Raw genomic sequence first — 27,355 nt, forward strand, 5'->3', positions numbered from 1 at the left:
GTCGTCGATTTCTTTCAAGAAGGTCTTGTAGTTTTCGTTGTATAGATCTTTCACTTCCTTGGTTAAATTTATCCCAAGGTATTTTATTCTTTTTGTTGCAGTCGTGAATGGGATTGAGTTCTTGAGATCTTTTTCTGTTAGTTCATTGTTAGCATATAGAAATGCTACTGATTTATGTATGTTGATTTTATACCCTGCAACTTTGCTGTAGTTGTTGATTGTTTCTAATAGTTTTTGTATGGATTCTTTGGCGTTTTCTATATATAAGATCATGTCGTCTGCAAACAGCGAGAGTTTTACTTCTTCGTTGCCTATTTGGATTCCTTTTATTTCTTTTTCCTGCCTAATAGCTCTGGCCAACACCTCCAGTACTATGTTGAATAGGAGTGGTGAAAGTGGGCACCCTTGTCTTGTTCCTGTTCTGAGAGGGATGTGTTTCAATTTTTGTCCATTGAGTATGATGTTGGCTGTGGGTTTGTCATATATGGCCTTTATTATGTTGAGGTACTTTCCTTCTACACCTATTTTATTGAGGGTTTTTATCATAAATGGATGTTGGATCTTGTCAAATGCTTTCTCTGCATCTATTGAGATGATCATGTGGCTTTTGTTTCTCATATTGTTAATGTAGTGAATCATGTTGATTGACTTGTGGATGTTGAACCATCCCTGTGTCCCTGGTATAAATCCCACTTGATCATGGTGTATAATCTTTTTGATATATTGCTGTATTCGGTTTGCCAAAATTTTGTTGAGGATTTTTGCATCTATATTCATCAGTGATATTGGCCTGTAGTTTTCCTTCTTTGTGTTGTCCTTGTCAGGTTTGGGGATCAGGGTGATGTTAGCTTCATAGAATGTATTAGGGAGTGCTCCAGCTTCCTCTATTTTCTGGAACAGTTTGCGAAGGATAGGTATTAAATCTTCTTTGAATGTTTGGTAGAATTCTCCAGAGAAGCCGTCTGGTCCTGGACTCTTATTTTTGGGGAGGTTTTTGATTACTGTTTCTATTTCTTTACTTGTGATTGGTCTATTCAGATTCTCTATTTCTTCCTGATTCAGTTTGGGTAGGTTGTATGAGTCTAGGAATTTATCCATTTCTTCTAGGTTGTTCAATTTGTTGGCATATAGTTTTTCATAGTATTCTCTTATGATCCTTTGTATTTCTTCAGTATCTGTTGTGATTTCTCCTCTCTCGTTTCTAATTTTATTTATTTGAGTCTTCCCTCTTTTTTTCTTAGTGAGTCTGGCTAAGGGTTTGTCGATTTTGTTAATTTTTTCGAAGAACCAACTCTTTGTTTCATTGATCCTTTCTGCTGTCTTTTTTGTTTCAATATCATTTATTTCTGCTCTACTTCTTATTTCCCTCCTTCTACTGACTTTGGGCTTTGTTTGTTCTTCTTTTTCTAATTCCGTTAGGAGTCGTTTGAGGTTGTTTATGTAAGATTTTTCTTGCTTATTGAGGTGAGCCTGTATTGCAATGAATTTTCCTCTTAGGACTGCCTTTGCTGCGTCTCAAATAATTTGGTACGGTGTGTTTTCATTTTCGTTTGTCTCCTGGTAATATTTGATTTCTTCTTTAATTTCTTCAATAATCCATTGTTTGTTCAGTAGCATGTTGTTTAGTCTCCACATTTTTGGCCCTTTCCCAGCTTTATTCTTGTAGTTGATTTCTAGTTTCATAGCATTGTGATCAGAAAAGATGCTTGATATTATTTCAACCCTCTTGAACTTATTGATGCTTGCTTTGTTTCCCAAGATATGGTCTATCCTTGAGAATGTTCCATGCGCGCTTGAGAAGAATGTGTAACCTGCTGTTTTTGGATGAAGTGTCCTATATATATCTATTAGGTCCATCTAGTCTAATTTTTCATTTAATTCTATAATTTCCTTGTTGATTTTCTGTCTGGATGATCTGTCCATTGGTGTTAATGGGGTGTTGAGGTCCCCTACTATTATTGTATTACTGTTGATGTCTCCTTTTAGTTTTGTTAAGAGTTTCTTCACGAATTTTGGTGCTCCTGTGTTAGGTGCATATATATTTATGACTGTTATGTCATCTTGGTGGAGCACCCCTTTTATCATTATGTACTGCCCCTCTTTGTCTTTCGTTACCTGTTTTGCTTTGAAGTCTACTTTGTCTGATATAAGTATGGCAACACCTGCTTTCTTTTGTTCATTATTGGCTTGGAGTATTGTCTTCCACCCCTTCACTCTGAGTCTGTGTTTATCTTTGGGGCTGAGGTGTGTTTCCTGGAGGCAGCATATTGTTGGATCTTGTTGTTTGATCCATCGTGCCACTCTGTGCCTTTTGATTGGAGAGTTCAATCCATTCACATTTAGTGTGATTATTGAAATGTGGGGGCCTACTGTTGCAATTTTATCACTTGCTTTCCAGTTCTTTTGCATTTTGTCCTGATGGAGAGCTGTTACTTTGTATTATTCCTTCTGCTTATCTCCTTTGTTCTGGATTTTGTAACCCCTTTCCTTTTTTTGACTTTTCAGGAATGAGTTTCTTCCTGAGCAATTCTTGAAGAGGTTTTGTGTGATGAACTCCCTTAACTTTTGTTTATCTGGGAAAGTTTTTATTTCTCCATCGTATTTGAAGGATATTTTTGCTGGGTAGAGTATTCTTGGCTGCAAGTTTTTATCCTTCAGAGTTTTGAATATTTCATTCCAATCTCTTCTAGACTGTAAGGTCTCTCCTGAGAAATCTGCTGATAGCCTTATGGGGTTTCCTTTGTAAGTTATTTTCTTCTGCCTGGCTGCCCTTAGTATTTTCTCTTTGTCATTGACTTTTGCTAGTTTCACTACTATATGTCTTGGGGTTGGTCTTATTGCGTTAATAAAGCTTGGAGATCTATTGGCTTCTGTGACATGAAGTTCCATCTCTCTTCCCAAGTTTGGAAAGTTCCCAGCTATTATTTCTTTGAACAGGCCTTCTGCCCCCTTCTCCTTCTCTTCTCCCTCTTGTATACCTATAATCCCTATGTTGCATCTCCTAATTGAGTCGGATAATTCTCGGAGAGTTTCTTCATTTCTTTTTAGTCTTAATTCTCTCTCCTCCTCTGCCTGCAGCATTTCTATATTCCTATCCTCCAAATTGCTAATTCTGTCCTCCATATTATCGACCCTACTGTTCAGAGAGTCCAGATTTTTCTTAATCTCCTCCATTGTGTTCTTCATCTCCAGTATTTCTAATTGGTTCTTCTTTATGGTGTCAAGCTCTTTTGTGACATAGCTCCTGAACTCGTTGAGTTGTCTATCTGAATTCTCTTTTAGGTTGTTGAGTGTTTTCATAATGGCAGTTTTGAAATCATCGTCATTTAGGTTGTAGATTTCATTGTCTTTGGGATTGTTTTCTGGATGCTTATCATTTTCCTTCTGTTCTGGAGATTTAATATATTTTTTCATACTGCTTGATGGTGTGGGTTTGTGCCTTCGCATAGAGATAGAGTTTAGTCGCTGCTTCCACTTGTTGCGACTGGTGTGTGTGGGGTGGCAGCTGTTTAGACTGCCCCAACCAGGACCCCTGTCGGCTGTTACTGACTGGGTCTGGACCCCTCCTCGTAGTCACAGTGGTCCTGTGGGGTCCCTTGTCAATTGTGGGGGCAATCGCAAGGGGGCCTCAGGCTGCTGGTGCCTACTGCTGCAGCCCACCTAGACGTGCTCCCTCCTTGTGGTCTGCAGCAGTGTTGTGGGCTTTCCCATCAACCAGGAGCAGGATCACCTATAATCTCTGATTTGTCCCTAACAGAGCCCACCAGATCACACTTGTCCACTATAAGTCCCAGCAGAGCTATGGGTATCTTTTGCAGTCTGTCATTAGCTCTCTTAGCTGTGCTGCTTTCGTCCCAGGGCCTTCCTGCCTTGTGATTGCCAGTCAGGACCTCTCCACTAGTGCTGTGCAGAGGCTTTCACTGAGGCTGCTGTAAGAACCTGGAGTTCCCCTGTGGGCTACGTAATCGTTTCACTGGAGCTCTACTCTGCCCCACTTTACTCTCATGGGATCTCTGGGAGCCCCTTGCCTAATCTGGGACACGGCCAGAGTCCTTAGGCCTGGCGGTGGCTTGTAAGCTGCTGCCTTCTGGGGAATTCTGCTCTAGGGAGCTTCCTGGGGTTCTGAATGCTGTGTGGGGCCTCCCTGCCAATGGCAAGCAGAGGCCCTCCCTGCTGGGGGGGTGTGGGATCCTGGAGCAACCCCCCGGGCCACAGAGCCGGGTGTTGGAGCTCCACCCAGTCCCCAGGCGCGTCCACGGGAAGTCCAGGCACCCCCTGTACTGACCCATGTGCAGGAGACCAGGAGCCCAGCAGCAGCTTGCAGCCTGGAGCCGCCCCGGGGGATCCGCCCACCAGGAGCTTTCCTTTTTCCTGGATTCTGGGCGTGGCCTCTCTGCTGATGGCGAGCAGAGGCTTTCCCTGCTGGGGAGATGTGGGACCCCGGAGCCTTCCCCCGCGCCACAGAGCCAGGCACTGGAGCTCCAAACATGTCCCCAAGCACATCTAGAGGAAGTCAGGGTGCCCCCTGTACCGAGCCGTGCGCCGGAGACCGTGAGCTCAGTGGCAGCTTGCAGTTTGATGCCGTGCCGGGCCTGCCAGGAGCTTCTCTTTGTTCTGGCTTCTGGGCGGGGCCTCTCTGCTAATGGTGAGCAGAGGCTTTCCCTGCCCGGGAGATGCGGGACCCTGAAGCCTTCCCCCATGCCACAGAGCCAGGCACTGGAGCTCCAACCGTGTCCCCAAGCACGTCTACGGGAAGTCTGGGCACCCCCTGCACTGAGCTCTGTGCCAGGGACTGTGAGCCCAGCGGCAGCTTGCAGTCTGGAGCCGCCCCAGGGGATCTGCCCACTGGGAGCCTCCCTTTTTCCTGGCTTCTGGGCGTGGCTTCCCTGCTAATGGCAAGCAGAGGCTTTCCCTGCTGGGAAAGTGTGGGACCCTGAAGCCTTCCCCCGCGCTGCAGAGCCAGGCGCTGGAGCTCCAAACGTGTCCCCAAGCACTTCTGCGGGAAGTTAGGGTGCCCCCTGTACTGAGCCGTGCGCCAGAGACCGTGAGCTCAGTGGCAGCTTGCGGTCTGGTGCCGTGCCGGGCCTGCCAGGAGCTTCTCTTTGTTCTGGTTTCTGGGCGGGGCCTCCCTGCTAATGGCGAGCAGAAGCCTTCCCTGCCGGTGGGTGCAGGACCCTGGGGAATTCCCCCTGGGCCTAGGTGCGATCGCGGGGGGGGGCTTGGGTAGTGGTGTTGTCCCCTGTTTCCACCGTTGCTCCGCTGGTGAGTGCACACTCCTGTCCTTGGTGTCTGGCGATGCTATGGTGGAGTCCGTTGGAAGAGAGCCTCCTGCAGGAACTAGGCTGTCCAGGGGTCGGGGGTCGGGGGTCGGGGGTGGGAGAGCTTTCACCTATTTCCACCTCCTCCCGGGGGGGAAGTCTGTCCGCGTTCCGATGTGGAGTAGCATGAGACTTTTAGACGTCTTGAGATGCTATCTGGATATCTTTTGTTAATCGGTGAATGTCCAATTAGTTGTAGATTTGACGGGGGAGAGACAAAGAAGACCTCTCACTCCGCCATCTTGGTCCCGCCTCAAATTTTCTATTGATTTTTATTTTTAATTTTTAATGTGTTGTGTTGTGTCTAAGAACCGCTAGCCTAGCCCTGGATCTCAGAGATCTTCTCCAGTATTTTCTTTCTAAAAGTTTTATATTTTTACATTTAAATTGATGATACATTTTGAGTTAATTTTTATGTAAGGTTTGGTGTTTAGGTTGAGATCCGTTGCCCTGATGTCCAGTGTCTCCAGCATCATTGGTTGAAGACTGTCCTCCTCTGTTGAGTTGCTTTTACACCTATTATACTTTGTGGAGCTATTTCTGGATCCTTTCTTCTCTTCCATTGATCTCTGTGTCTGTCTTCCCGGCAATTCCACAGTCTTGATTACTGTAGCTATATAAAAAGTCTTAATGGGACCGGCCCGGTGGCACAGTGGTTAAGTTCACACGTTCTGCTTCTCGGCGGCCCAGGGTTTGCCGGTTCGGATCCCAGGTGCGGATGTGGCACCGCTTGGCAAAAGCCATGCTGTGGTAGGTGTCCCACATATAAGGTGGAGTAAGATGGGCATGGATATTAGCTCAGGGCCAGTCTTCCTCAGCAAAAAGAGGAATATTGGCAGTAGTTAGCTCAGGGCTAATCCTCCTCCTCAAAAAAAAAAAGTCTTAAAATTGAGTGGTTCCTCCTACTTAACTCATTTTCAAAATTGTTTTAACCGTTCTAATCCCTTTGCCTTTCTCTAGAAATTTTAGGTTAGTCTTGTTTGTGTCTACAAGGTCTTGCTGGTGTTTCCATGGGCGTTGCATTAAACCTCTAGATAAATTTGGGAAGAATTTCTGAGTCTTTGTTTAAAAACCACTATGAAAACCCATTGATGTTCGAGAAGCCTTGACCTGACCCCTCTGGATTTATTGGGAAGCTGGCATGAAGTATGAGGGGGAAAGGAGCCCCACTCAGCTTCCATGAGTGGTCCGCCTTGTTTCCGAGCTGTGACTTGGGTGGGCTGTTTTGCCTCCCAGAGGGCTGTCCCCATGGCTCTCTCTTCACAGGGAGCAGATGGAGTCGCAGTTGGAAAAGGAGGCCCGGTTCCGGCAGCTGATGGCCCACAGTTCCCATGACTCGGCCATTGACACGGACTCCATGGAGTGGGAAACGGAAGTTGTAGAGTTTGAAAGAGAGACGGTGAGCTGCCCTCATGGCTTTTCTTCCCTGCTCTCTGGACACAAAGACTTTGGGTGGGGGAGGGGGAGGATGGCCCTCTTGCAGTGTCCCCAGTTTCACAGCTGCTAGTTTGGAGGTACGACTTTTCCTCCCAGATACAGGAGGTACAACTTTTGGAGGACATGAATGCATCCTTTCCTTGCACATGTCCCTGCTGGGTTGCAGCAGGTTGGCCTCCTCTGTCCTCTCCAGCAGTGGACACTGGCCCAGTGCCTGGAAGGCAGAGGGAAGAGCAGAGCTCCTAGGGGTGATGCTGGCAGGGACGTGTGTCTGCCGTCGCTGAAAGGGGCAGATTTCAATCACTCATAGGCTTCATCCTGGGGACCCAGTGCCCCATCAGACATTGTGAAGGGGCAGTCCCCATGTTGGAGTGAGTGACTTGGGGTTTAAGGGCCAAATGTTTCTCGTCACTGCTCTGTAAAGTGTGCTGCTGCTGCTGTCTTAACAGGAGGACATTGACTTGAAGGCGCTGGGGTTCGATATGGCAGAAGGTGTGAATGAGCCTTGTTTGCCAGGTGACTGTGGCATATTTGTCACTAAAGTAGACAAAGGAAGCATTGCTGATGGCCGCTTACGGTAAGAATTGAGGAGACCCATGTTCTAGAGGGAAGGTGGGGCCCTCCAACCCAATGCAAAGGACCTGAGAGCCGATGGCAGTTAAACGAATGTAGCCCAGGGTCGAGGGACTCCCAGTCTGCCTGAGGCCCGCAGGCTCAACTGCCAGTGTCGTTCTTAAAGGACTCTCTGTCTCACAGTTGCCTCTGAGTCTGGTCTTTTCTCCAGTCGCCAGGTGCTGCCTTTGCTGCTCTGGGTAGGAAGGGGCTCAGGCGGTGCGTATGAAAGTGTAGAATGTGCATTGCTTGCTTGCTCCTTGAAATAGCAATGACATAAAATAGTGCTTACTATTTGTTAAGCATCGGTTTAAGCACTTTATGTAATTAGTTCATTAATCTTTACAGTCCTGTGAGGTAGGTGCTGTTTTGCCCCCATTTTACGTATGAGGACCCTGAGGCCCAGAGGGGCTAGGTCACACAGCTAGTAAGTGGTAGAGCCAGGACTTGAACCCAGGCAGTCTGGCTTCAGTATCTAAGAGTTTAATCATTCGACCCTCTTGGAAGAGGAAGTCCTTCTGAATGTGTATCTGGGGCACCTGCTTTCTGGCATTCAGCTCCCCAAATGGGAGTGGCAGGGTCTGCCCCCTGGTCTCAAGGCCTGCATGAGCACTGAGCTGGCTGTGCCCCTCCCCAGGGTCAATGACTGGCTGCTGAGGATCAACGACGTGGACCTCATCAACAAGGACAAGAAGCAGGCCATCAAAGCTCTCCTCCATGGGGAGGGGGCCATCAACATGGTCGTGCGTCGGAGGAAGTCCCTGGGAGGGAAGGTGGTCACGCCGCTGCACATCAACCTGAGTGGACAGAAAGGTAGCAGGCCCGTGGGAGTGGGCAGAGCACCCCTTTCTTGTGCAGAGAGGATGCATGTGTCTTCAGGAGCACCTCATTACCAGGGATGAGGTGTTGCTGCCGCTTAAATGCAGTGCATGTGCTTCCCTGGCAGGGGGCCAGCTGGGTCCTGGGTCTTGCTTGTCTCTGAGTGTTTGATTCACCAGACCTTATGTGGCTGAGCCCCTAGGTGGTCTGACCTGGCTGGGATGCTGAGATGGACAGGTCGTAGTCTGCCAACCCCTTTATAAGTTTATCTCACAAAGACGAGATGAGACAACCAGAGGGCAATGTGACCCGGGCAGGGATTAACCAGGGCCACTGTGGTTCGCAGACAGCGGCATCAGCCTGGAGAATGGAGTGTATGCTGCCGCCGTGGTGCCTGGAAGCCCAGCTGCCAAGGAGGGGTCCCTTGCTGTGGGAGACAGGATTGTGGCAGTAAGTCTCGGGGACAGAGCCGGGGCCTTCTGCCACCGCAGAGAGCTGGATTACGTTTGGGAGGTTTGAACAAGAAATAATGAGTGGAGTTTTTATATTCACCTTGTTCTTTAAATGTGAATATTTAAACCTGATTTTTTTCTTCTGATGGTATGTTTCTGTTTACTGTTAAAAATTAGGAAATACAGAACAAGTATGGGAAGGAAATAAGAATCCTTCATGTTACTACCACCTATAGATAAGCTTTATTAACATTTTTCACGTATTTTTCTACAGCCTTTATTCCACACGTCAATGTATATTTAAGTCAGTTTAAAAAAAATAGGTATCATTTTTATATGACTTTTTAAAAATCTTTTTTACTAAAAATTATATCCATTTATTTTTAAATTTCTTTTTTATTACCAAAGTAAGACTTGTTTGCTGTAAAATATTCAAGCAATACAAAAATGTATAGAAAGTGGTAGCCCCCCTTTTCCCTTTAATCCTGCTCCTAGAGATAATCACTGCCCCCATTTGGAACATGTGCTCCCAGCCAGACCATAAGTGCTCATACAAATCTGTATACCCAGATGTAGGTTTTCTGGGTTTTGTTTGCTTTGTAAAATACCATAATGGAATTATCCTATCATATTCTACAATTTGCATCCTACATTGTGGATATCTTTCCAAGTTGATCCTTATTGTTTTTATCCACCTCATGGTGTTCTGTTGTTTGATTATTTATAGTTTGAATCCTGCCCCCACTGATGGACATATAAGTTGTTTTCAGTTTCTGCAATTGCAAACAGCCCTGCCATGAACTTTACCTGTGTGCATAGCCACACTGGGGACACCTGATGGCATCCTTGGGGACCAAACCCCTGAAATGCTGTGAGATTGCTGAGTTGTAGGCATGCATGTTTAATACTTCTAACTTTTTTAAAATTGAACATGTCATACACTTGTTCACGGCACACATGCAGAATTCCAGTTGTGCAAAAGGCACACAGTGACAATAATTCTTCCTTCAATTCTAGACTCCTCATCTACCAGTTCCCACCCTGACGGCTACTCTTTTTAATGATTTATTGTGTTTTCTCTCAGAAACGTTCAAAACATGTATATCTCCCACTTTTCTTTTTTTATACCTAGATGGGATCATAATATACACTGCTGCTAATCTTTGTTTTTAACAGTGCACCCTGAGGTTCTTGCAATTCACATCTTTGCATCTGTCTAGGTCATTTCGGTAGCTCCATGTTCCTTAGTGGCAGCAATACAAGCTGTTGAGTGAGTCCCCCTGATGGACAGTCAGGGTATCTTTGCCTTGACCAGTAGTGCTGCACAGTCACTGCTCCATCCTTCCATGGGGACTCGTGGGAGTGTGCCGTGGGTGAATTCCTGGGACGGGGGAATTGCTGGATCAGTGGGTATAAGCATTTAACGTTTGATAAGATCTTTCCATTGTGCCCCAGAGAGATTGTGGCCTCTTCAATCCCACCTGCAGTGTGTGGGGGCACTCCTGGCTTCACATCTTTGCCAATGTTTTTCAGATTTTGAGGGGAGCTGGAGTTTGAAAGCAATATGTGTCCATCATGAGAAAGTTTAAGATGTGGAAAAGTTATAAAGAAAAAAACAACCAAATGATTCCACCACTCCAAGATAATCACTCTGCATATATGTTTTTTACCCTTTGATTTTCAAATAAGTACAGAAATACTTATAATTCAGTTATAATGTTAAATAATAATAAATAAAGTTGCAAAGATAATACAGGGAGGTCCTATGTACCCTTCACCCAGTTTTCCCTAATGCTTACATCTTACATAACTATACCATCAAAACCGGCAGTAGACATTGGTATAGTGTGTGTGTGTATAGTTCTGTGTCATTTTATCACATTTTAGGTAACCAGAAAAAATCAAGATACAGAACTGTGCCATCACCACAGAGATCTCCTTCGTAGTACCCCTTTAACGCCCACAGCCCTGTACCCCTACTCATAATCCCCGGCAACTGATTTGTTCTCCAGCTCTATCATTTTGTCAGTTGGAGAATATTATCTAAGTAGAATCAAATAGTCTGTGACCTTTTTTTTGTTATTGAGTTGGTAATAATTTACCTTATTGTGAAATTTCCATTGTACATTATTTCTTGTCTGTCACCACATAAGTGCTCCCCTTCACCCCCTGTGCCCACCCCCGACCCCCCTTCCCCTGGTAACCATTGAACTGTTTTCTTTGTCCATGTGTTTGTTTATATTCCAAGTATGTGACCTTTTGAGATGGCTTTTCTCATTCAGCATCGTGCCATGAGATCTGTCACATGGTTGGGTGTACCTATAGTGTGTGCCTTCTCATTGCTGGGTAGTATTCCATGGTGTGGATTCATCCCAGTCTAACCTTTCACCTATTGCACATACACTTTTTAAAAAGATTGGAACATATCTGAGGGATGCGGACAGAGATTTAGGCATAAGGGAGAGTCTCTGTGAACATTGATGATACTTCCATCTCACGTGGTACATCCATGACCTTTTACACCATGATCTTGGTTTCAGTCTGCTCCTGCCCTTTGGGGGTGTAGGTGTTTGTCTTCCATTTAGTGCATGAAGGAGTTCTGAGCCGTGGTCCAGCATCACACAGCAGGAAGTGGCAGGGCCGGGATGTTCCCTGGGACCCTTGGTGTTCTGGTCCTAGACAGACAAACATCTTCCCCTAGAGTGATTTTGAGGCTGTGTGTTTCATTTGCCCCAGAAGCCCCTTAACTGGACTCCATGGGCGTTACTGGGAAGAGGCTTTCTCTCCTTTGACGACTCCGGATTTGGGTACGTTACAGAACCAGGCCCACTGTCCAACACAGGTTGGCAGGTGGACAAAGCTCCTATCCTGGCTGTGGGCCTGATAGGCTCTCTCTTCGGCCCTAGATCAATGGCATTGCATTGGACAACAAATCTCTGAATGAGTGTGAATCTCTGCTGCGTAGCTGCCAGGACTCCCTGACCCTGTCCCTCCTGAAGGTAAGGGCCCCCGCCCCGCCCTAGCTCTGCTCTCACTGTCCTTAGGGCTGGCGAAGCCTCAGCTCCATATACTGGAGCTACTTTTTCACGTCACTGGGATCCTTGAAAAAGGGTACTGATTTACAAAGTGCAGGATATGCATGAGGCCTGACAGGGTCCTGGTTTAAAACAAAAAGGAAAAATAGTTATGAAGGATATTTTGGGCACAGTTGGTGCATGTGAATCTAGAGTGGATAATTAGATGACCTTAGGGAATTGTTAATTTTCCTGAGTATAATGATGGTATGGGGTTATATAGGAGAATGGCCTTATTTGGGGGGCAGTATATGCTAAAGTTGTTAGGGGTGAATTGTCATAATATCTGTAACCTTCGGATGTTCTGGAATGCAGATAGTTAGAGACAATTTGGCAAAATATTGTAGAATCTAAATGGTGGGTTTATGGGTTTATTGTACTTTTCTATCACCTTTTCTACATAGTTGAGAAGATAATAGAATGTTGGAAAAAATTCACTAAGAGGTGTTTTTAAAAATTATTTTAAGGTTAACATGCTTTTTTGGGAGCAGTGTTGGGTTTATAGAAAGGTGGATCTAGTGCAGAGCCTTCTCGTAGTCTCCCGCTTCCTCCATTAATATCTTCATTAGCAGGGCACGTTCGCTGCAGTTGATGAGCCAGTAATAATACATTAGTATTAAGTGAAGTCCATAGTTCACATGAGGATCCATTCTTGGTGTTGTACATTCTATGGGTTTGAACACATGTATGATGACGTATATCCATTATTACACTATCATACAGAATAATTTCACCACCCTAAAATTCCTCTGGGCTTCACCTTTTCATCCCTCCCTCTCCTAACTCCTGGCAACCACTGATCTTTTTACAGTTTCCATAGTTTTGCCTTTTCCAAAACATCATATAGCTGGAATCATACGGTTTGTATCCTTTTCAGATTGGCTTCTTCCACTTAGTAATGTGTTTAAGTTTCCTCTATGTCGTTTCATGGCTTGACTGCTATTTCTTTTTACCACTGAATAATAATCCACTGTGAGTGTACTATGTGACATGTATTTGTAATAATGAATTTTTTACTTTTACGTTTAACTTTTTAAAAATATGCAGGGCACTGTACAGGTGATTCAGAAAGGGCTTAGAGCCAAGAGAACTTTATGGTTCTCTGTGGATTCACAGTGGCCACGTTCATGAGAAAGCCTCACCTGTCAGGGAGAGGTGTACATGCGTGGATGTGTGTGTGCGTGTCTGTCTGTCTTTTGGGGGGGGGGTTGTGGCGCATTCCTGACCATCACTCTACCTCCAGGGACATTTTTCAGTGGCAGCTCCAGGTCCTGTGGTCTCACCTGATCTCTTTCTCACTCCTCTGCGATCCCTACTTAGGTGTTCCCTCAGAGCTCCTCGTGGAGTGGCCAGAACATCTTTGAAAACATCAAGGACTCTGATAAGATGTTGAGTTTCCGAGCCCATGGCCCAGAGGTCCAGGCTCAGAATAAACGGAACTTGATGCAACACAATAACTCCACGCAGACGGACATCTTCCACGCAGACAGGCTGGAGGACAAGAAGGAGTTGGGCCCCCCAGGAGGCAGCAGCTCCTTCCTGCACAAGCCATTCCCTGGGGGAGCTTTCCCAGTCTCTCCCCAGGCCTGTCCCAGCACCTCTGAGCGCAGCCTGAGCTCCTTCCGCTCAGACCCCTCTGGGGAGCGTGGCTATGGGCTGGTGGACGTGCGCAGCCGGCGGCTACTACTGCCCTTTGAGAATGAGGCAGGCCCTTGTGGGGTGACTGAGGCCCCCCTGGGTAAGGCAGAGTCTGAGAATGCCAACAGTGGTGGGACCTGGCCTAAGGCCATGCTCAGCTCCACAGCAGGGCCCGAGAAGCTCTCTGTTTACAAGAAGCCAAAGCAAAGAAAGTCTATCTTTGACCCTAACACTTTCAAACGCCCCCAGACACCCCCGAAAATAGACTACCTGCTCTCAGGCCCTGGGCCTGCTCACTCCCCCCAACCCTCCAAGAGGGTGGGGCCTCTGACACCCCCAAAACCTCCCAGGAGGAGCGACTCTATTAAGTTCCAGCACAGGCTGGAAACCAGTTCTGAGTCAGAGGCCACTCTGGTGGGCAGCTCCCCATCCACCAGCCCCCCGAGTGCCCTACCCGTTGATGTGGACCCTGGGGAACCCATGCACGCCTCGCCCCCTCGCAAGGCCAGGGTCCGCATTGCTTCCAGCTACTACCCTGAAGGGGATGGGGATTCCTCCTACCTGCCTGCCAAGAAGTCCTGTGACGAGGACCTCACCTCCCAGAAGATGGATGAGCTGGGGCAGAAGCGCCGCCGGCCAAAGTCTGCTCCCAGTTTTCGGCCCAAGCTTGCTCCAGTCGTGATTCCCACTCAGTTTCTGGAGGTAGAGACCGGCACCCGGGTAGGAGGTGGAGGCAGGGTGAGGAGTGGTTGACCTGAGAAGGTCCCAGAGTGGCCCTGCACGGTCCCCAGGCTCACCATCAACCTTGGCTCCTCTGCCCTTGCTCTTGGCACCTACCCAAGGGAAGGGGGTGGCAGGGGAGGCCAGTGGGAAGTAGCGCCCTCAGGAGATTGGAAAGTAACGTGGGGTGTGCAGTCGGTGGGTCTGTGATGCTAAGAGAGGAACCCTTTCTTGGGCATAGTGTTTGATTTGCTTATACAACAAGAAGATTTTGGACAAAACCAGGTGACATGACCTGCTTTGAAGGGTTTAGGGAGACAGGATAGCACACATGAGTCTGCTAGCCGGCAGTAGGAAAGGCTGGCTTGTTTTTGTGGGTACTGTAGTCGTTTCCAGAAGGAAGAGATGGCTGTGAGCTGGAGAACAAATCCATGCTCTCTGTAGACAAAGGGCTCTACACAGCTGTGCAAGTTGTGTGGCATTGTTACTTATGTGTGCTTAATGCATATGTGCATTCCACCTTCTACACACGTAATCTCTGTGTATTTGAAAGAATGGATTCTTTCTCTGCGGTTTTCTTCCAGAGTATTTTTGAAGGAAGGGCTTCCCTTCCAGGTGTTGTAAGTCAACATGAATGAACAATGACTTCTCCTGACCGTCACTTCGTGTGTCCGAGTGGGAGGAGCTAGTGCACAGGAGAAGAAATCACTTGCAAAAGCCTGCACATTTCCCTGTTTCCAGCCACCGCGTCTTGGTTTTGCAGGAGCAGAAGAGCATGCCAGCCAGTGGCGAACTCTCCCCAGAGCTCCAGGAGTGGTCCCCTTACTCGCCAGGGCACTCTAGCCGGCACAGCAACCCCCCACCCTACCCCAGCAGAGCATCTGTGGGTGAGTCAGTTGGGCAGGGCTGGGGAGGAGGCTCAGTGTGGGCTCACAGGGCTTCCCAGTCCCGGGGAGAGTAGAGGCAGACATTTCAAGGAGCAGCTGTGTGTCCTCAGCCCAGAGGTTCAAAGAACTAGCAATTGCTGCCCCATCTGGGATGTTTAATCTTGTATCACTGACATCTCTTAGCTTTTCAGAGTGTTTTCTTCCCATAGCAGCCTGGGAAATAGGAAGCATTAAAGAGAGTTCTCCCATTTTACAGATGGAGCAAGGCCAGTAGCTCGCACAGGTCCGGGGCTGGCTGGTGCTTTGGGGCGATTGTTCTCACCCAGCCCATTTCTAGGCACCGTTCCCCGGAGCATGACCCCGAGCACCACTGTGAGCTCCATCCTGAGGAACCCCATCTACACTGTGCGTAGCCACAGGGTTGGCCCTTGCAGCTCTCCGCCTGTCCCCAGAGAGGTCGGCCCCCAGGGTTTGCATGCCAGGTATGTGAAGTCACCCCACACCTCCCTGCACCCCAGCCATCCAAGCCCACCTGGACATAGAGCCACTGGTGCATGAAGAGGCTCATGGGCAGAGAAGCTTCCTTGCCTCACTGAAAAGGGGCTGGTTAGAGCAGTGCTGGGACCCCAGGGAACTTTAAGGATGCTCTTTATTCCCCAACATGGAGCTTGAAAGGGTATTGAAAGAAAGGTAATAGTGAAGGCAGCTGAGGCTTGAGTGCTCACATGCCAGGCCCTGTGCTCAGACTTTCATAAACATCATCTCATTGAATCACCACAGCAAATTTGGGAGCCAAGGACTGCTATTGTCTCAGTTTTACAGATGAGGAAATTGAGCCTTAAAAAGTGAATGGACTGGTTCAAGGTCACTCACTCATTCATTCATTCATTCATTCAATTATTTGACAGGTTTTTATTGAGCATCTACTACCTACCATGGACTGTTTTAGTTCCAAAGGGATACAGTGGAGAACTAAGTAGCCAAGCTTCTTCATGTGACATTTGTGTTCAAGTGTGGGAGGCAGACAGAAAAAAATGAACATAGTGATTGATACCAGATGGTACTGGGTAGCTCTGAAGATTGTAACACAGGGCAACAAGCTAGGCTGTGACTTGAAGAGGGTGGAGAGTGAGATTCGGTGGTGGGGAGGGCCCCATGGTGGGGGGAATGCTGCCATGGCCAAAAGACTGTGAAGAGGCCAGCTGTACAAGACCTGGGGTGGAGTCCCCAAGAAGAAGGGCTGTGGGTGCTGCGGCCCAGGCACCTAGGAACAGTGCAGGGAGCTGTTGGGACAGAGTGAGAGAGTTTGGCAAAGGTATGGTGAGTCAGGAGGAGAGCACAGGGCATAGGGCAGGAATCCTGTGGGACTGCAGCCAGCGTGCAGACGTTGGACTGCGTTCTGAGTGCAGCAGAGACCACTGTAGGGTTAGCCAGGGCAGAGATGTAGTCTCCCTGCACAGCTAGAGAAGGACATCGCTGGGCCTGCCTGCCTGCCAGCCTGGCATGGCGATGCCTGGGCTCTCTCCCCTCCGGTTTCCTCGGCGTGCTCACCTGAGCGAGGCACGCAGGTCCTTCTCCAAGGGCCTCAGTGCCCGTCTAGCCTCTCTCTGCCCACCCCTGAGGAGAGGCTCTACTTCTCTGGACCCACTGAGGATTCAGAGCCTCTGTTTTCCCTGCAGAAGGCCCTTCCTCACAGAGAGCCTGATCCCAGCCCAGGGCTGAAGTGGATGTGCCATCTCTCCATTGGCGTGGCCCTTTCTACTGCATGCAGAGCTCTTTTTGTTTATTTTTTTAAGATTGGCACCTGGGCTAACAACTGTTGCCAATCTTCTTCTTTTTTTTTAAGGATTGGCACCTGGGCTAACAACTGTTGCCAATCTTCTTTTTTTTTTTTAAGGATTGGCACCTGGGCTAACAACTGTTGCCAAGCTTTTTTGTTGTTGTTGTTCTTTTTCTGTTTTATCTCCCCAACCCCACCCTGTACACAGTTGTATATCTTAGTTGCAGTTCCTTCTAGTTGTGGCATGTGGGATGCCGCCTCAACGTGGCCTGACAAGCAGTGCCATGTCCGCACCCAGGATCCAAACCCTGGGCTGCCGCAGCGGAGCGTGCAAACTTAACCACTTGCCACAGAGCCAGCCCCCAGAGCTCTTTTTAGATACCGTCTCCAAGCATCCTGTGGACAGTCGCTGTCCTCGGCTGACAGCAAGTGGCTCCTGGATCTCCCTTCCCCCAGCTCAGGGAGGCCTTGGCCCAGGCCCATCACTTGTGTTTTTTCCTAGTGGCCTCGTGTGGTCCTGGTCTTCTTCCCAAGCCCCTCATCTGTCTGATTCTCTCGCAGTGTCCAGCACCAGGGCCGTCTGAGCCTGGACCTCAGCCACAGGGCCTGCAGCGACTACTCTGAGATGAGAGCCTCTCATGGGTCCAACTCACTGCCCTCCAGCGCCCGCCTTGGTAACTGCACCACTAGAACCTTGCTGTGGTGGGAGCTGGCCTTTTTTCATCTTTGCCTGGGTCCTCACGCCCAGACCTCTTGGTGGCCTGCCCTCACAGGCCTCTCTCCCCTGTTGGGGCCAAGGTCAGCTCCGTGCTGCGCTCAGAGCCATTTCCTTTGGCTTCTTCTATGTCCTTTCTGCTTTCCCTAGTGGTCATGTGGTTGTTCCAGATGCTCCCTGTCCCTGAGCTTGTCTGTCTTTCTGGGGATTTAGTATTGCTGTTCGCTTATGGGAAATGCAACCCAGGGTAGATTCTAGCAGTTACCTCATAAACAGACTGGTGGCGCTGCTTGCAGCATTGTGGAGGGAAGGCGAGCAGTCACCTCTGTCACTTGGGTTACTGTCCCTGTTCCAGGCCTAGGAGTGAGATTTGTGTGATCCTGTTCTGGAACAGACTAGGCCTACACGGTTTATTCGACACTGGGCATTAAATATCTACTTTTCTTGACTGTTCCACATTTAGGCCCCATCCGGGATAAATGGTAGGGCCTCGCCTTGCATTTTGTCATGACCAAGTGTCTTTCCTGACTACCAAAGTGGTGGTGAGGGAGTGAGGGGTGGTGTTTAATCACAGGCCTAAAGTTCTGTCCCCTTATGGAACCATAGGATCTTCGAGCAACTTGCAGTTCAAGGCAGAACGCATTAAAATCCCGTCAACGCCAAGATATCCCCGGTCTGTTGTGGGCTCTGACAGAGGTGAGACCTTCTCAGGACCCCCTCCCTGCCTCCTGTGTCACTCTGTCCTCATGATGGGGTATCTGGGCACAGCTTATAAGTTCCTCGTCATCTCAGCCAGTCAGGAAACACTGGTTGAGCCCAGCCTCAGGCCTGGTGATGTGAGGGGATAGAAAGACCACAAAGCCCAGCTTGTGAAGTCAAGGCTGTGTGGTGTGGCCACGGCAGGGAGCCAGGGGTCTGGATCGCAGCTCCCTCTTCGTCTTAGGTGCTGGAGAACTGAGATGCAGGACTGTGGCCCGCATTACCCTCCACCTCTCTTGACAGGTTCCTTGTCGCATTCGGAATGCAGCACGCCTCCACAGTCACCCCTGAACATTGACACCCTGTCCTCATGCAGCCAGTCCCAGGCCTCAGCCTCCACATTGCCCAGAATTGCCATCAACCCTGCGGCCCTCGGGGAGCGAAGAAAGGACAGGTGAGCGTAATGTTGTCATCTGTGCACGGGCACGGTGGTGGACAGTGCGTCCCCACAGTGGGCCAGGCTCGGTCGAGGGAAGGGGCTTGTTGGAAGAAGCAGTAGCAGGAGTTGGAGAGTTCTGACTGAGGTGATCCCAGGGTGAGGCCTTCTGGTTTGGGTCACATAGCATTCGCTGCTGTGTTGCCCCAGCATGTCACTGGTAAGTTCTGTGGGCACGTGATGCAGGAGGAGGGGCCTAAGTAGACGGCAAGCTCAGAAACAGAGTGGGCTTCTTCCACTGTGTGTCCAGAGGAGGGGGTGGGCTACAGCAAATGATGCTGGAGACAGCCTGACGGTGATGACGATGTGGTGGCACTGTTCACTGCTTCCCAGGCCCTTGATTAAGTACTTTCCATGTATTAAGTCATGAAACCCTCACAACGTGAGCATCATCATCATCATCGTTATTATTGGCTCTGTTTTATAGATGAGGAAACAGGCCAGAGAGTTGGAATGATCTGTCTGTGGTCACATGGTTGGTAACTGGCCCACCCTAATTCAAATCAGGACTAATTCTTTTTATTTTTTTGTAAATTATCTTATTGAAGTCATATTGGCTCATAACTGTGTAAATCTCAGGTGTACACTATTATATATCAGTTTCCATATAGACCAGATTGTGCTCACCACCAATAGTCTATCTTATCTGTCACCGTACGGATGTGCCCTTTGCCCCTTTAACACCCCCCGCCCCCGTAACCACTAACCTGTCCTCCTTACCCATGTGTTTATTCCTCTTTCACGTAGGAGTGGAATCGTACGGTGTTTGTCTTTCTCTGTCAGGACTCATTCTTACCCTTTGCTTTTTGGCCCCAGAACATAGCAACGTTGTTTGTCCCCACCTCCCTCAAGCTTTTTATTGTGAAATAAAATACACATACAAAAGAAGTATGTGAAGCACAAACGCACAGCTCAGCCATTTGTTGGTTCCTTTTGAAATGCAGGCTGATCTCTGCTGAGGTTTTAGGTTAACTTAGGCTGATGTCAGTCCAGACACGCCCCCTCTGAGATGTCCATCACTCCCCCCACAAGCTCTGCGCACGCCTCATGCACCCCTGTTATCCTTCAAAGTGGAATTTGCTAGATCACATTTATGTTTAAGAGGTTCTATCTAAATGTAGGTCTTTAGGAGGTCTGATTAAACTTGAACTTGTCTTTATTTAATCCTTTAAGGGTAACAGGGTTACTCTTATCGACTCAAATCCAAAAAGCTGAGGGTCCTTGTAGCTGTGAGCCATGGGAGGGACTCTGCTGGGCAGGCCCTTCATTGAGAAAATCTCATTTGACTTGGAAATCTGAACTTGTAAGACAACAAACCTAACAAGTATTAGCTAGAGAGAACCTGAGAGGGAACTGAAGTATACGTTAGCATGCCAGGCCCATGGGGGAATCAGGTGTGATTCCTGTGGAAACACTTGTGACATTCTCACCTGTGTGGTACAGACAGGAGCACAGACCTGCAGTGAGTAGTGCATCGGGGGGTGGTTTTACTCCCCCAGGAGAGGTCATTGAGAAACAAGATCTTCCCCAAATGAAGCGGCTTCCTAAGAAACAGAAAAGGCCTTGTCACATGTGGTCAGGCATCCCCTTAGCTTCCTACAGTGTACAGAGAACCAGGAACCGTGCCAGGGGAGAGAACAGTGTCAATGACTCCTGCCCTCACAGTGCTTAGGATCAGATTAGAGGCATAACATTTAACGTGTGTGATCTGACTAAAGAACGGATTACTTACTAAAAGTAGCCCCTTTTTCCCGCATTCTAAAGTACATTTTCATACAACTGCTCAGTACAGCAGTCCTCTCTTACCCCTGGGGGCATTTGTTCCAAGAGCCCCCGTGGATGCATGGAACCACAGATAGCACCAAACCCTATATATGCTGTGTTTTTTCCTATACGTACGTATTTGAAATGCAACAACAAAACCAGCATGAATTTCTTTTTCTTTCTTCACATATTCACAGATAGAAGATTCATTCATTTTTTTTTTGAGGAAGATTAGCCCTGAGCTAACTACTGCCAGTCCTCCTCTTTTTGCTGAGGAAGACTGGCCCTGAGCTAACGTCTGTGCCCATCTTCCTCTACTTTATATGTGGGACGCCTACCACAGCATGGCTTGCCAAGCACTGCCATGTCTGCACCCGGGATCCAAACTGGCGAACCCCGGGCCGCCAAAGTGGGACGTGGGCACTTAACCGCTGTGCCACCAGGCTGGCCCCAAGATTCATTCTTAGCATAGATCTTAGTAACCTCAGCTTACGATTTTTTTCCTTTCCTTATTAAGATGAGAACTTTCACCTTTTCATTTAAAGGAAGCATTTGATGGCTTCTCTTTGGCATATCCGAATTGCCAGCATCACTGCTCTTGCACTTTGGTGCCATCGTTAAGTAAAACAAGGGTTACTTGAACATAAGCACTGTCATGCCCGAAACAGCTAGTAAATGACTAATGGATGGATAGTGTATACAGTTTGAATATGCTGGACAAAGGGATAATTTATAGCCTGGGTGGGGCATAACGGGACAGCATGAGGTTTCATCATGTTACTCAGAACAGCGCACAATTTAAAACTTGTGAATTGTTTATTTCTGGAATTTTCCATTTAATATTTTTGGACCCCTGTTGACTGTGGGTAACTGAAACCATGGAAAGTGAAACCTTGGATAAGGGAGGGACTATGTATAGAAAATTGGGAAAATTAGAAAAGTAGAAAGATGAAAAGTCACAAATAATCTCATCAGGATTCAATTGCTGTTAACCTTCTGAGACATATATATATATATATAGTTTAAATGCATGTTTTATTTATATTATTTTATATACATAAACACTTCTTCCTTCACATTATGTCTTAAGCTATTTGTAATATTATGAAATATACTTTACAAACCTCTTTTACAAAGCAGCCTTAATGTTCTGAGAAAAAGTCTTGTGCATACTATAAGGAATTTAGATCATTCACGAGATTAAAAAGGAAGGATTCCCATCCCCTAGAGATGCCATTGTTAACATTTTGGTAAGGTCCTCCATGGAAATCTCTTATGCATGAATGGACACATAAAGATCTGTACAGATTTATATAAATGGAATTATGCTGACCTGTCTTCTCATGACAGTGTGTCCTTTCCATGTCTTTCCATGTCAGTAAATGCGGATTATATAATTTTTAACGGCTTCATGGCTTCTGTTGTATGGCTATTATTATGATTTGGTTGCCTGCTCCTGTATTGAGATAGATGTATTGTTTGGAGTTAGATCAAAGGGAAGAGTATACAGTGAGGAATGAGGAGCCCTGGACAGCAAAGTAGCTCTGCCCACACCTGTAGCTGCCCTGGGAGGCAGCTTCCTCCCGTCTCTGGGCCTCTGTGCTGTCCTCCTGGGCTGGAGGCATGAGGATGGTGTTGGGGTGGCTGCTCACTAAGAGTTCTTACAACTGTAAACTGCCTGGTGCTCTAATGTGTGTTGAGTCTTCAAGTGACTGAGGGTGCAGGCCAGGACTGATCCATCTGAGCTGGAGGGTCGAGGAAGGCGTTGCAGAGCGGGTGAGTTTGGGAAGGGGAGAACACCTTGGAAGATGGGAGAGGAGAAGGCACAAGTCAAGAAGGATTTTAATCTCAGCATTGCCAGGGGACTGGGCCCTGAGTGGTAGGGATCCAGCCTGAGGCCTGCTGAGCCCAAGAGACTCCTGTGCCTCTGGGTGGCAGGGGTGGGTGATTCAGGCGCCTGCCCTCCAGCTGCCTGTCCTGTACCATGTTCTCTGGAGGGGATCCCAAGGAGATGGTGTTCCCGTTGATTCCTCCTGTGGCCCTTGACTGCGATTTTGTCCTGAAAGGAAAGCCCAGGGCAGTGTGAAGTGCAGTCCTGATGGCTGGCTCAGCCTCACTTGGCTGTCTTTCTGTCTGTTACATTCCAGGTGTCTCTGGTTGTCTTCCTTCTCCGAGCATCTGTCTTTTCTTTCTAACCTTTTGCACCTTCCAGATGTCTCCACCACCAATTCCTCTTGAGATTGCCTGTGGCCACCAGGCCCAGGGCCTCTTCCCTGAGGAATCTGAGGTTGGCCTGTCATGAGGCCCCCTTGTGCCTCTTCTTGCTCTGGCGTGATGGATGGCTCCCTCTGGCCAGCAAGTGCATAGTTGCCACCTTGCTCCTAGCCTCCCCGTTTGCTCCCTTTTTAACGGCTTGGGTTTGCAGCAGCTTAATTTCCATGATCATTGTACATCACCTGTGTACTGGTAAATATAAAAACTGGTCCTTTTTATCGTTTCTTCTTGAGTGAATGTCATCCCAAAAGCCATTTCTTTTCCTCTCAGGGCATCTTGAGACCCCACTGGGGTTTATAAATTGCACATTGTGAGGCAACTCTCTAGCATTATGAAAATCTTTGTGCTTTTCCCCCGTGTATGTCAGTGTTTATAATTCACATGGACCACTCTTTGTGGTTTTGGGACCAGGTACTTCCATGTCCTTTTGGGGGTGTGATGTTTATCTTGCATGAATTGGTGGGAATGTGTATCACTGTCATACAAAGGTGGGGTCATCATGTCCTCATCCAGCTGTGTCATAATAGGAGCCCCCAGTGTTCCCTGGCTCTATTTGCATAGCTGATTGCATGCTTGACCTCAGATCTCCATACCTTTCCTTTTCGTCTTGGTCCCCAAAACTGTTGGCTCTCTTCCAAGGCCCTACGTGGAGGAGCCGCGCCATGTCAAGCTACAGAAGGGCTCCGAGCCACTGGGCATCTCTATCGTGAGTGGAGAGAAGGGCGGTGTCTACGTCTCCAAGGTGACTGGGGGGAGCATTGCATACCAGGCTGGCCTGGAGTATGGAGACCAGTTACTTGAGGTAAGCGGGAGCTGCCCTTCTGCAGTGCATTCTTCTCTCCCTCCTCCCTTCCTTGGAAAAGCAGTAGCCCCCAAGTCGTCATCCTAGGTCTCGTTATCATTCCCCCTCCCCAGTCACTGAGCCTGCTCTGGGTCTTTCCTAGTTCAATGGCATAAACCTGCGGAGTGCCACGGAGCAGCAGGCCCGGCTCATCATCGGGCAGCAGTGTGACACCATCACCATCCTGGCCCAGTACAACCCACACATGCACCAGCTCAGCAGCCACTCCCGGTCCAGGTAGGACCTGGGCCTCTGGGCCTGGGACTGTCTGGGCTGGGGGAGGAGAGATGGGTGTGGCAGGTGCATAGCTCACTGTGGGGAGACCCAGGGTGCCAGCTGCAAATTCTGAGCATTCTGCTGCCATAAGAGGAGAGTTGACCAGCCCTGGAGTTTGCAAAAGGACATATGGAGGGAGGATGTCTCTTCCTGGAGTAGTGAAGTAGGATGCGGAAACAGATGACTGGGTCCCCTGTGCAGCAGGAAGCCCCGCACATGGGTGTGTGGTAGCCAGGAGCTGAAGCCTGGGGACTAGGATTCTTGCACAAAGTGGTTCGGCCCCTTGTCCACAAGCAGACGCTGCTTGTATCTGCCCTTGTGCTGTGGGTTGCAGGGCAGAAGAGAGATGGGGAAGACACGCTCTTGTCATGCAGCTTCGCTCAGCTCAGCGAAAGAGCGGGGCTGAGATGCACAAACAGGAAAAGGGACTGAATTCATGTGTCCCCGTGTCAACATTTGCGGAGAAGATCCCTCAGTTGAGGATGGGTAGGGAGGAAAGGACAGGCGTATCCTGCAGGGTGGACCACCTGAGTCCATTCTCTTGAGGCATCTGCTCTTCTCAGGGTTCAGGGTGTAGAGCCATGTGAGCTGGTCCCTGTTCACAGCCTAGCCCTGGTCACTGCCGGAGAGAGGGTAACTCTGGGTGGCTGAGGGCTTTGTGCTGCTCCTTATTCTTCCTGTTCTCCATCCCTAGCTCCCACCTGGACCCTGCCAATATCCACTCCACTCTCCAGGGCAGCGGTGCCACCACCCCGGAGCATCCCTCTGTCATTGACCCGCTGATGGAGCAGGATGAGGGCCCAGGCACCCCCCTGGCCAAGCAGAGCACTCCCAGTTCCAGGTCAGCAGAGACATGCTGTGAGCCTGCCATCTGTACACCTTGGCCCAGTGGGGCGGGTCAGGGGGTCTTTATTGTGGTCCGAGCACATCTCCTGAAGGACGTGGGTATTGGACAGCTAGACTGCACACTGGGTTGTCAGGATGTCGGGTGGGAAGCACACCCTTCCTTTTTGTCTCCCTCCCTCCTGCCCTTTCTTTCTTTTTTTTTTTAAAAGATTTTATTTTCCCTTTTTTTTTCTCCCAAAGCCCCCCGCTACATAGTTGTGTGTTTTTAGTTGTGGGTCCTCCTAGTTGTGGCATGTGGGATGCCCCCTCAGCATGGCTTGATGAGCGGTTCCATGTCCGCACCCAGGATTCGAACCGGCGAAACCCTGGCCTGTCAAAGCAGAGCCCACGAACTTAACCACTCGGCCATGGGGCCGGCCCCTCTTTTTTTTTTTTTCTCGTTTTCTCATTGACTTGTTCTTGGCTCTGCCTCTTTTCTTTCTCTCCTTTCCTCATTCACTCATTTTCTGAGTCTGTCTGTAGACAGAATTACACAGTCATCACCCAGCTAGGCCCTGGGCTCTGGTGTCAACAGCAATGTCACCTCCAAGGGGCACTGGGTTTAGAGGGTGAAAGGCAAGTGCCCAGGTGTGTGTGGCATAGCTGACGTGCTGGGAGGGGTCCAGGCACGATGGAGCAGTTAGGAGGAGTGTGGCAGGGAGTGGTGACAGCCAAGTCAAACGTTCAGGATGAGCAGGGGTTAGCCAGGCAGGGGTGGGTGTGGAGAGATCAGGAGGAGGCAGGGCACACAGGGAAGCTGGAGAGAAGATGGGGAGAGGGCCACCTGGGCCGGGGCATGCAGTAGCCATTCAACGGTCCTGGACGGAGCTGCTTCCCCGGCCTCACCCAGAATGTGGCCAGCTCTGCGTTCAGGATCAGTTACATTGGAACTTACTGCAGCAAAATTATGATCACTGGCTGGCTTCTCCCCTGAGATCCCCCTCATCAATCTCCCTTGCTGCCCTGTTCCTTTCACTCAGTTGGCTAGCATTTATCTCCCTCACTCCGTCGTGAGGTCTTTGATGGCAGGGACACCTTTCCGTGCTTTAACACAGAGCTCGGGAAAAGCTGGATGAGTTCTTGTGCTCTGAATGGTGAGACCAGCTCTGCCTTTCTCAGACTGAACAAGTTCAGGAAAACAAGTATAATCCACGTGGGAGGGACACAGGCTGCAGCATGTGATTGACAGGAGCATTGATTTCCGCTCTTTCCCAACTGGCTTGGTGAGCTGGGGCCATGGTTTCCCCTCTACCAAGCCTCAGCCTCCTGCCTAAAAACTAAGTCACTAGGACTAGAGCCCGGGGTGGGATCTCTTTCAACTCCCTGTGGTTCTGAGACCCCATGGAACAAGCAGAAAATGGGGCATTAGCCACTGTTTGTCATTTACATGTCCTACTCCCTCCCTGTGCATGATTGAGGAACTGCATTTTCCTTCCTGAAAGGATGGTGGGAGATGCCAATAAGAAGACCCCAGAGCCACGTGTTGTCTTCATCAAAAAGTCCCAGCTGGAGCTTGGACTGCATTTATGTGGGGGGAACCTGCACGGGGTGTTTGTGGCTGAGGTGGAGGATGACAGTCCTGCCAAGGGTCCCGACGGCCTGGTGCCGGGAGATCTCATCCTCGAGGTGAGTTCTGAGCTGCTGAGCAGCGGGCCAGGCCACCCTCCGTTTGCATTTCAGGCTTCCTATGGTCTCAGGTGACACAGGAGACTGAGGAGCAGAGCCTCTCACCTGGCAGCCCTTGCCAGTGTTGAGTGCTGCCAAGACCCTGTGGGTAGATCACCGGAAAGTGAGCAAGATGCCAGCTTCGCCCCTGGCATCTAGAGGGAAGATGCTCTGCCCTTGTCAGCAGCAGGACTCTCATTTGATGGGGAGTGTCATCTCCTTCTCACTGGGTCTCCTGTTTGATGAAAGAGGTGGTTCGTAGATATTGAAAGATACAGTAGCATAAGCAAGATGAAGTGCTGCTTTCTGAATAGCCCTTACTTGCTGCGGGGCTGGAACAGGGTTTCTCCTGGGAGAAGGTGTGGGGGACAGAGCAGACACTCGGCAGAGGAGGCAGGCAGATTCCCAGTTAAGGGGAAGTTGAATCGCCTCCCACAACCAGCCCCTCATGGGTGCCCAAGACACCGCTGGCTTCTGCCTTCTGCCTTCTGACCCCAGTCCCCTATCCCTGGGCAGTATGGCAGTCTGGACGTGCGCAACAAGACGGTGGAGGAGGTCTACGTGGAGATGCTGAAGCCCAAGGATGGCGTCCGCCTGAAGGTGCAGTTCCGCCCTGAGGAGTTCGCCAAGGTCAAGGGCCTGCCTGGCGACAGCTTCTATATCAGGTATCAGTGGCCAGGGGAGGGCCTTTCAGTGGAAACTGTTCCCGGTGAGCATCTCTGTGTTTCTTGCCCCCAAAGGGTGGCACTGTAATCATCATTACTTGGGCCCCAAACCGCAAGCTCACGGCAAGTTGCTTGTGACTTAGATAAAACCTCAAGGGCTTACAGGCCCAGATGGAAGGCTGAGAACCTCTTTAGGGTTTGGGGCCTGGGGAATTTTGAGGCTGCAGAGCCCCGTTTTCATGTGGGCTGCATTCCTCTCTTGGTCTCCCCCTGACCAGGGTCTGCAGATCCCTCTGCAGGTGTGTAGATGTTGAGGTAGCCACAGTGCCCTGAAGTGC

The 27,355-nt window shown here is 49.0% G+C and overlaps 1 protein-coding gene across 2 annotated transcripts in view; it reads left to right on the plus strand.

Moving 5' to 3' along the window:
• The window catches only part of DLG5 (discs large MAGUK scaffold protein 5), a 129,028-nt gene that overhangs the window by 84,951 nt on the left and 16,722 nt on the right, over positions 1-27,355 (plus strand). Inside the window, exons 10-25 of one of the 2 annotated variants that reach the window (XM_046655504.1) lie at positions 6,585-6,717; positions 7,205-7,332; positions 8,005-8,180; positions 8,533-8,636; positions 11,545-11,637; positions 13,033-14,052; positions 14,834-14,957; positions 15,214-15,439; positions 17,299-17,411; positions 18,059-18,148; positions 18,455-18,605; positions 23,325-23,487; positions 23,630-23,763; positions 24,497-24,643; positions 26,130-26,313; positions 26,869-27,017. In XM_046655504.1, coding sequence (XP_046511460.1) covers positions 6,585-6,717; positions 7,205-7,332; positions 8,005-8,180; positions 8,533-8,636; positions 11,545-11,637; positions 13,033-14,052; positions 14,834-14,957; positions 15,214-15,439; positions 17,299-17,411; positions 18,059-18,148; positions 18,455-18,605; positions 23,325-23,487; positions 23,630-23,763; positions 24,497-24,643; positions 26,130-26,313; positions 26,869-27,017 — 3,135 coding nt within the window. The remainder of the gene's footprint in view (positions 1-6,584; positions 6,718-7,204; positions 7,333-8,004; positions 8,181-8,532; positions 8,637-11,544; positions 11,638-13,032; positions 14,053-14,833; positions 14,958-15,213; positions 15,440-17,298; positions 17,412-18,058; positions 18,149-18,454; positions 18,606-23,324; positions 23,488-23,629; positions 23,764-24,496; positions 24,644-26,129; positions 26,314-26,868; positions 27,018-27,355) is intronic. The other variant, XM_046655505.1, reaches the window with a different exon arrangement.

Source organism: Equus quagga, chromosome 2 (assembly GCF_021613505.1).
Source record: "Equus quagga isolate Etosha38 chromosome 2, UCLA_HA_Equagga_1.0, whole genome shotgun sequence".
Classification (NCBI taxonomy): Eukaryota; Metazoa; Chordata; class Mammalia; order Perissodactyla; family Equidae; genus Equus; species Equus quagga.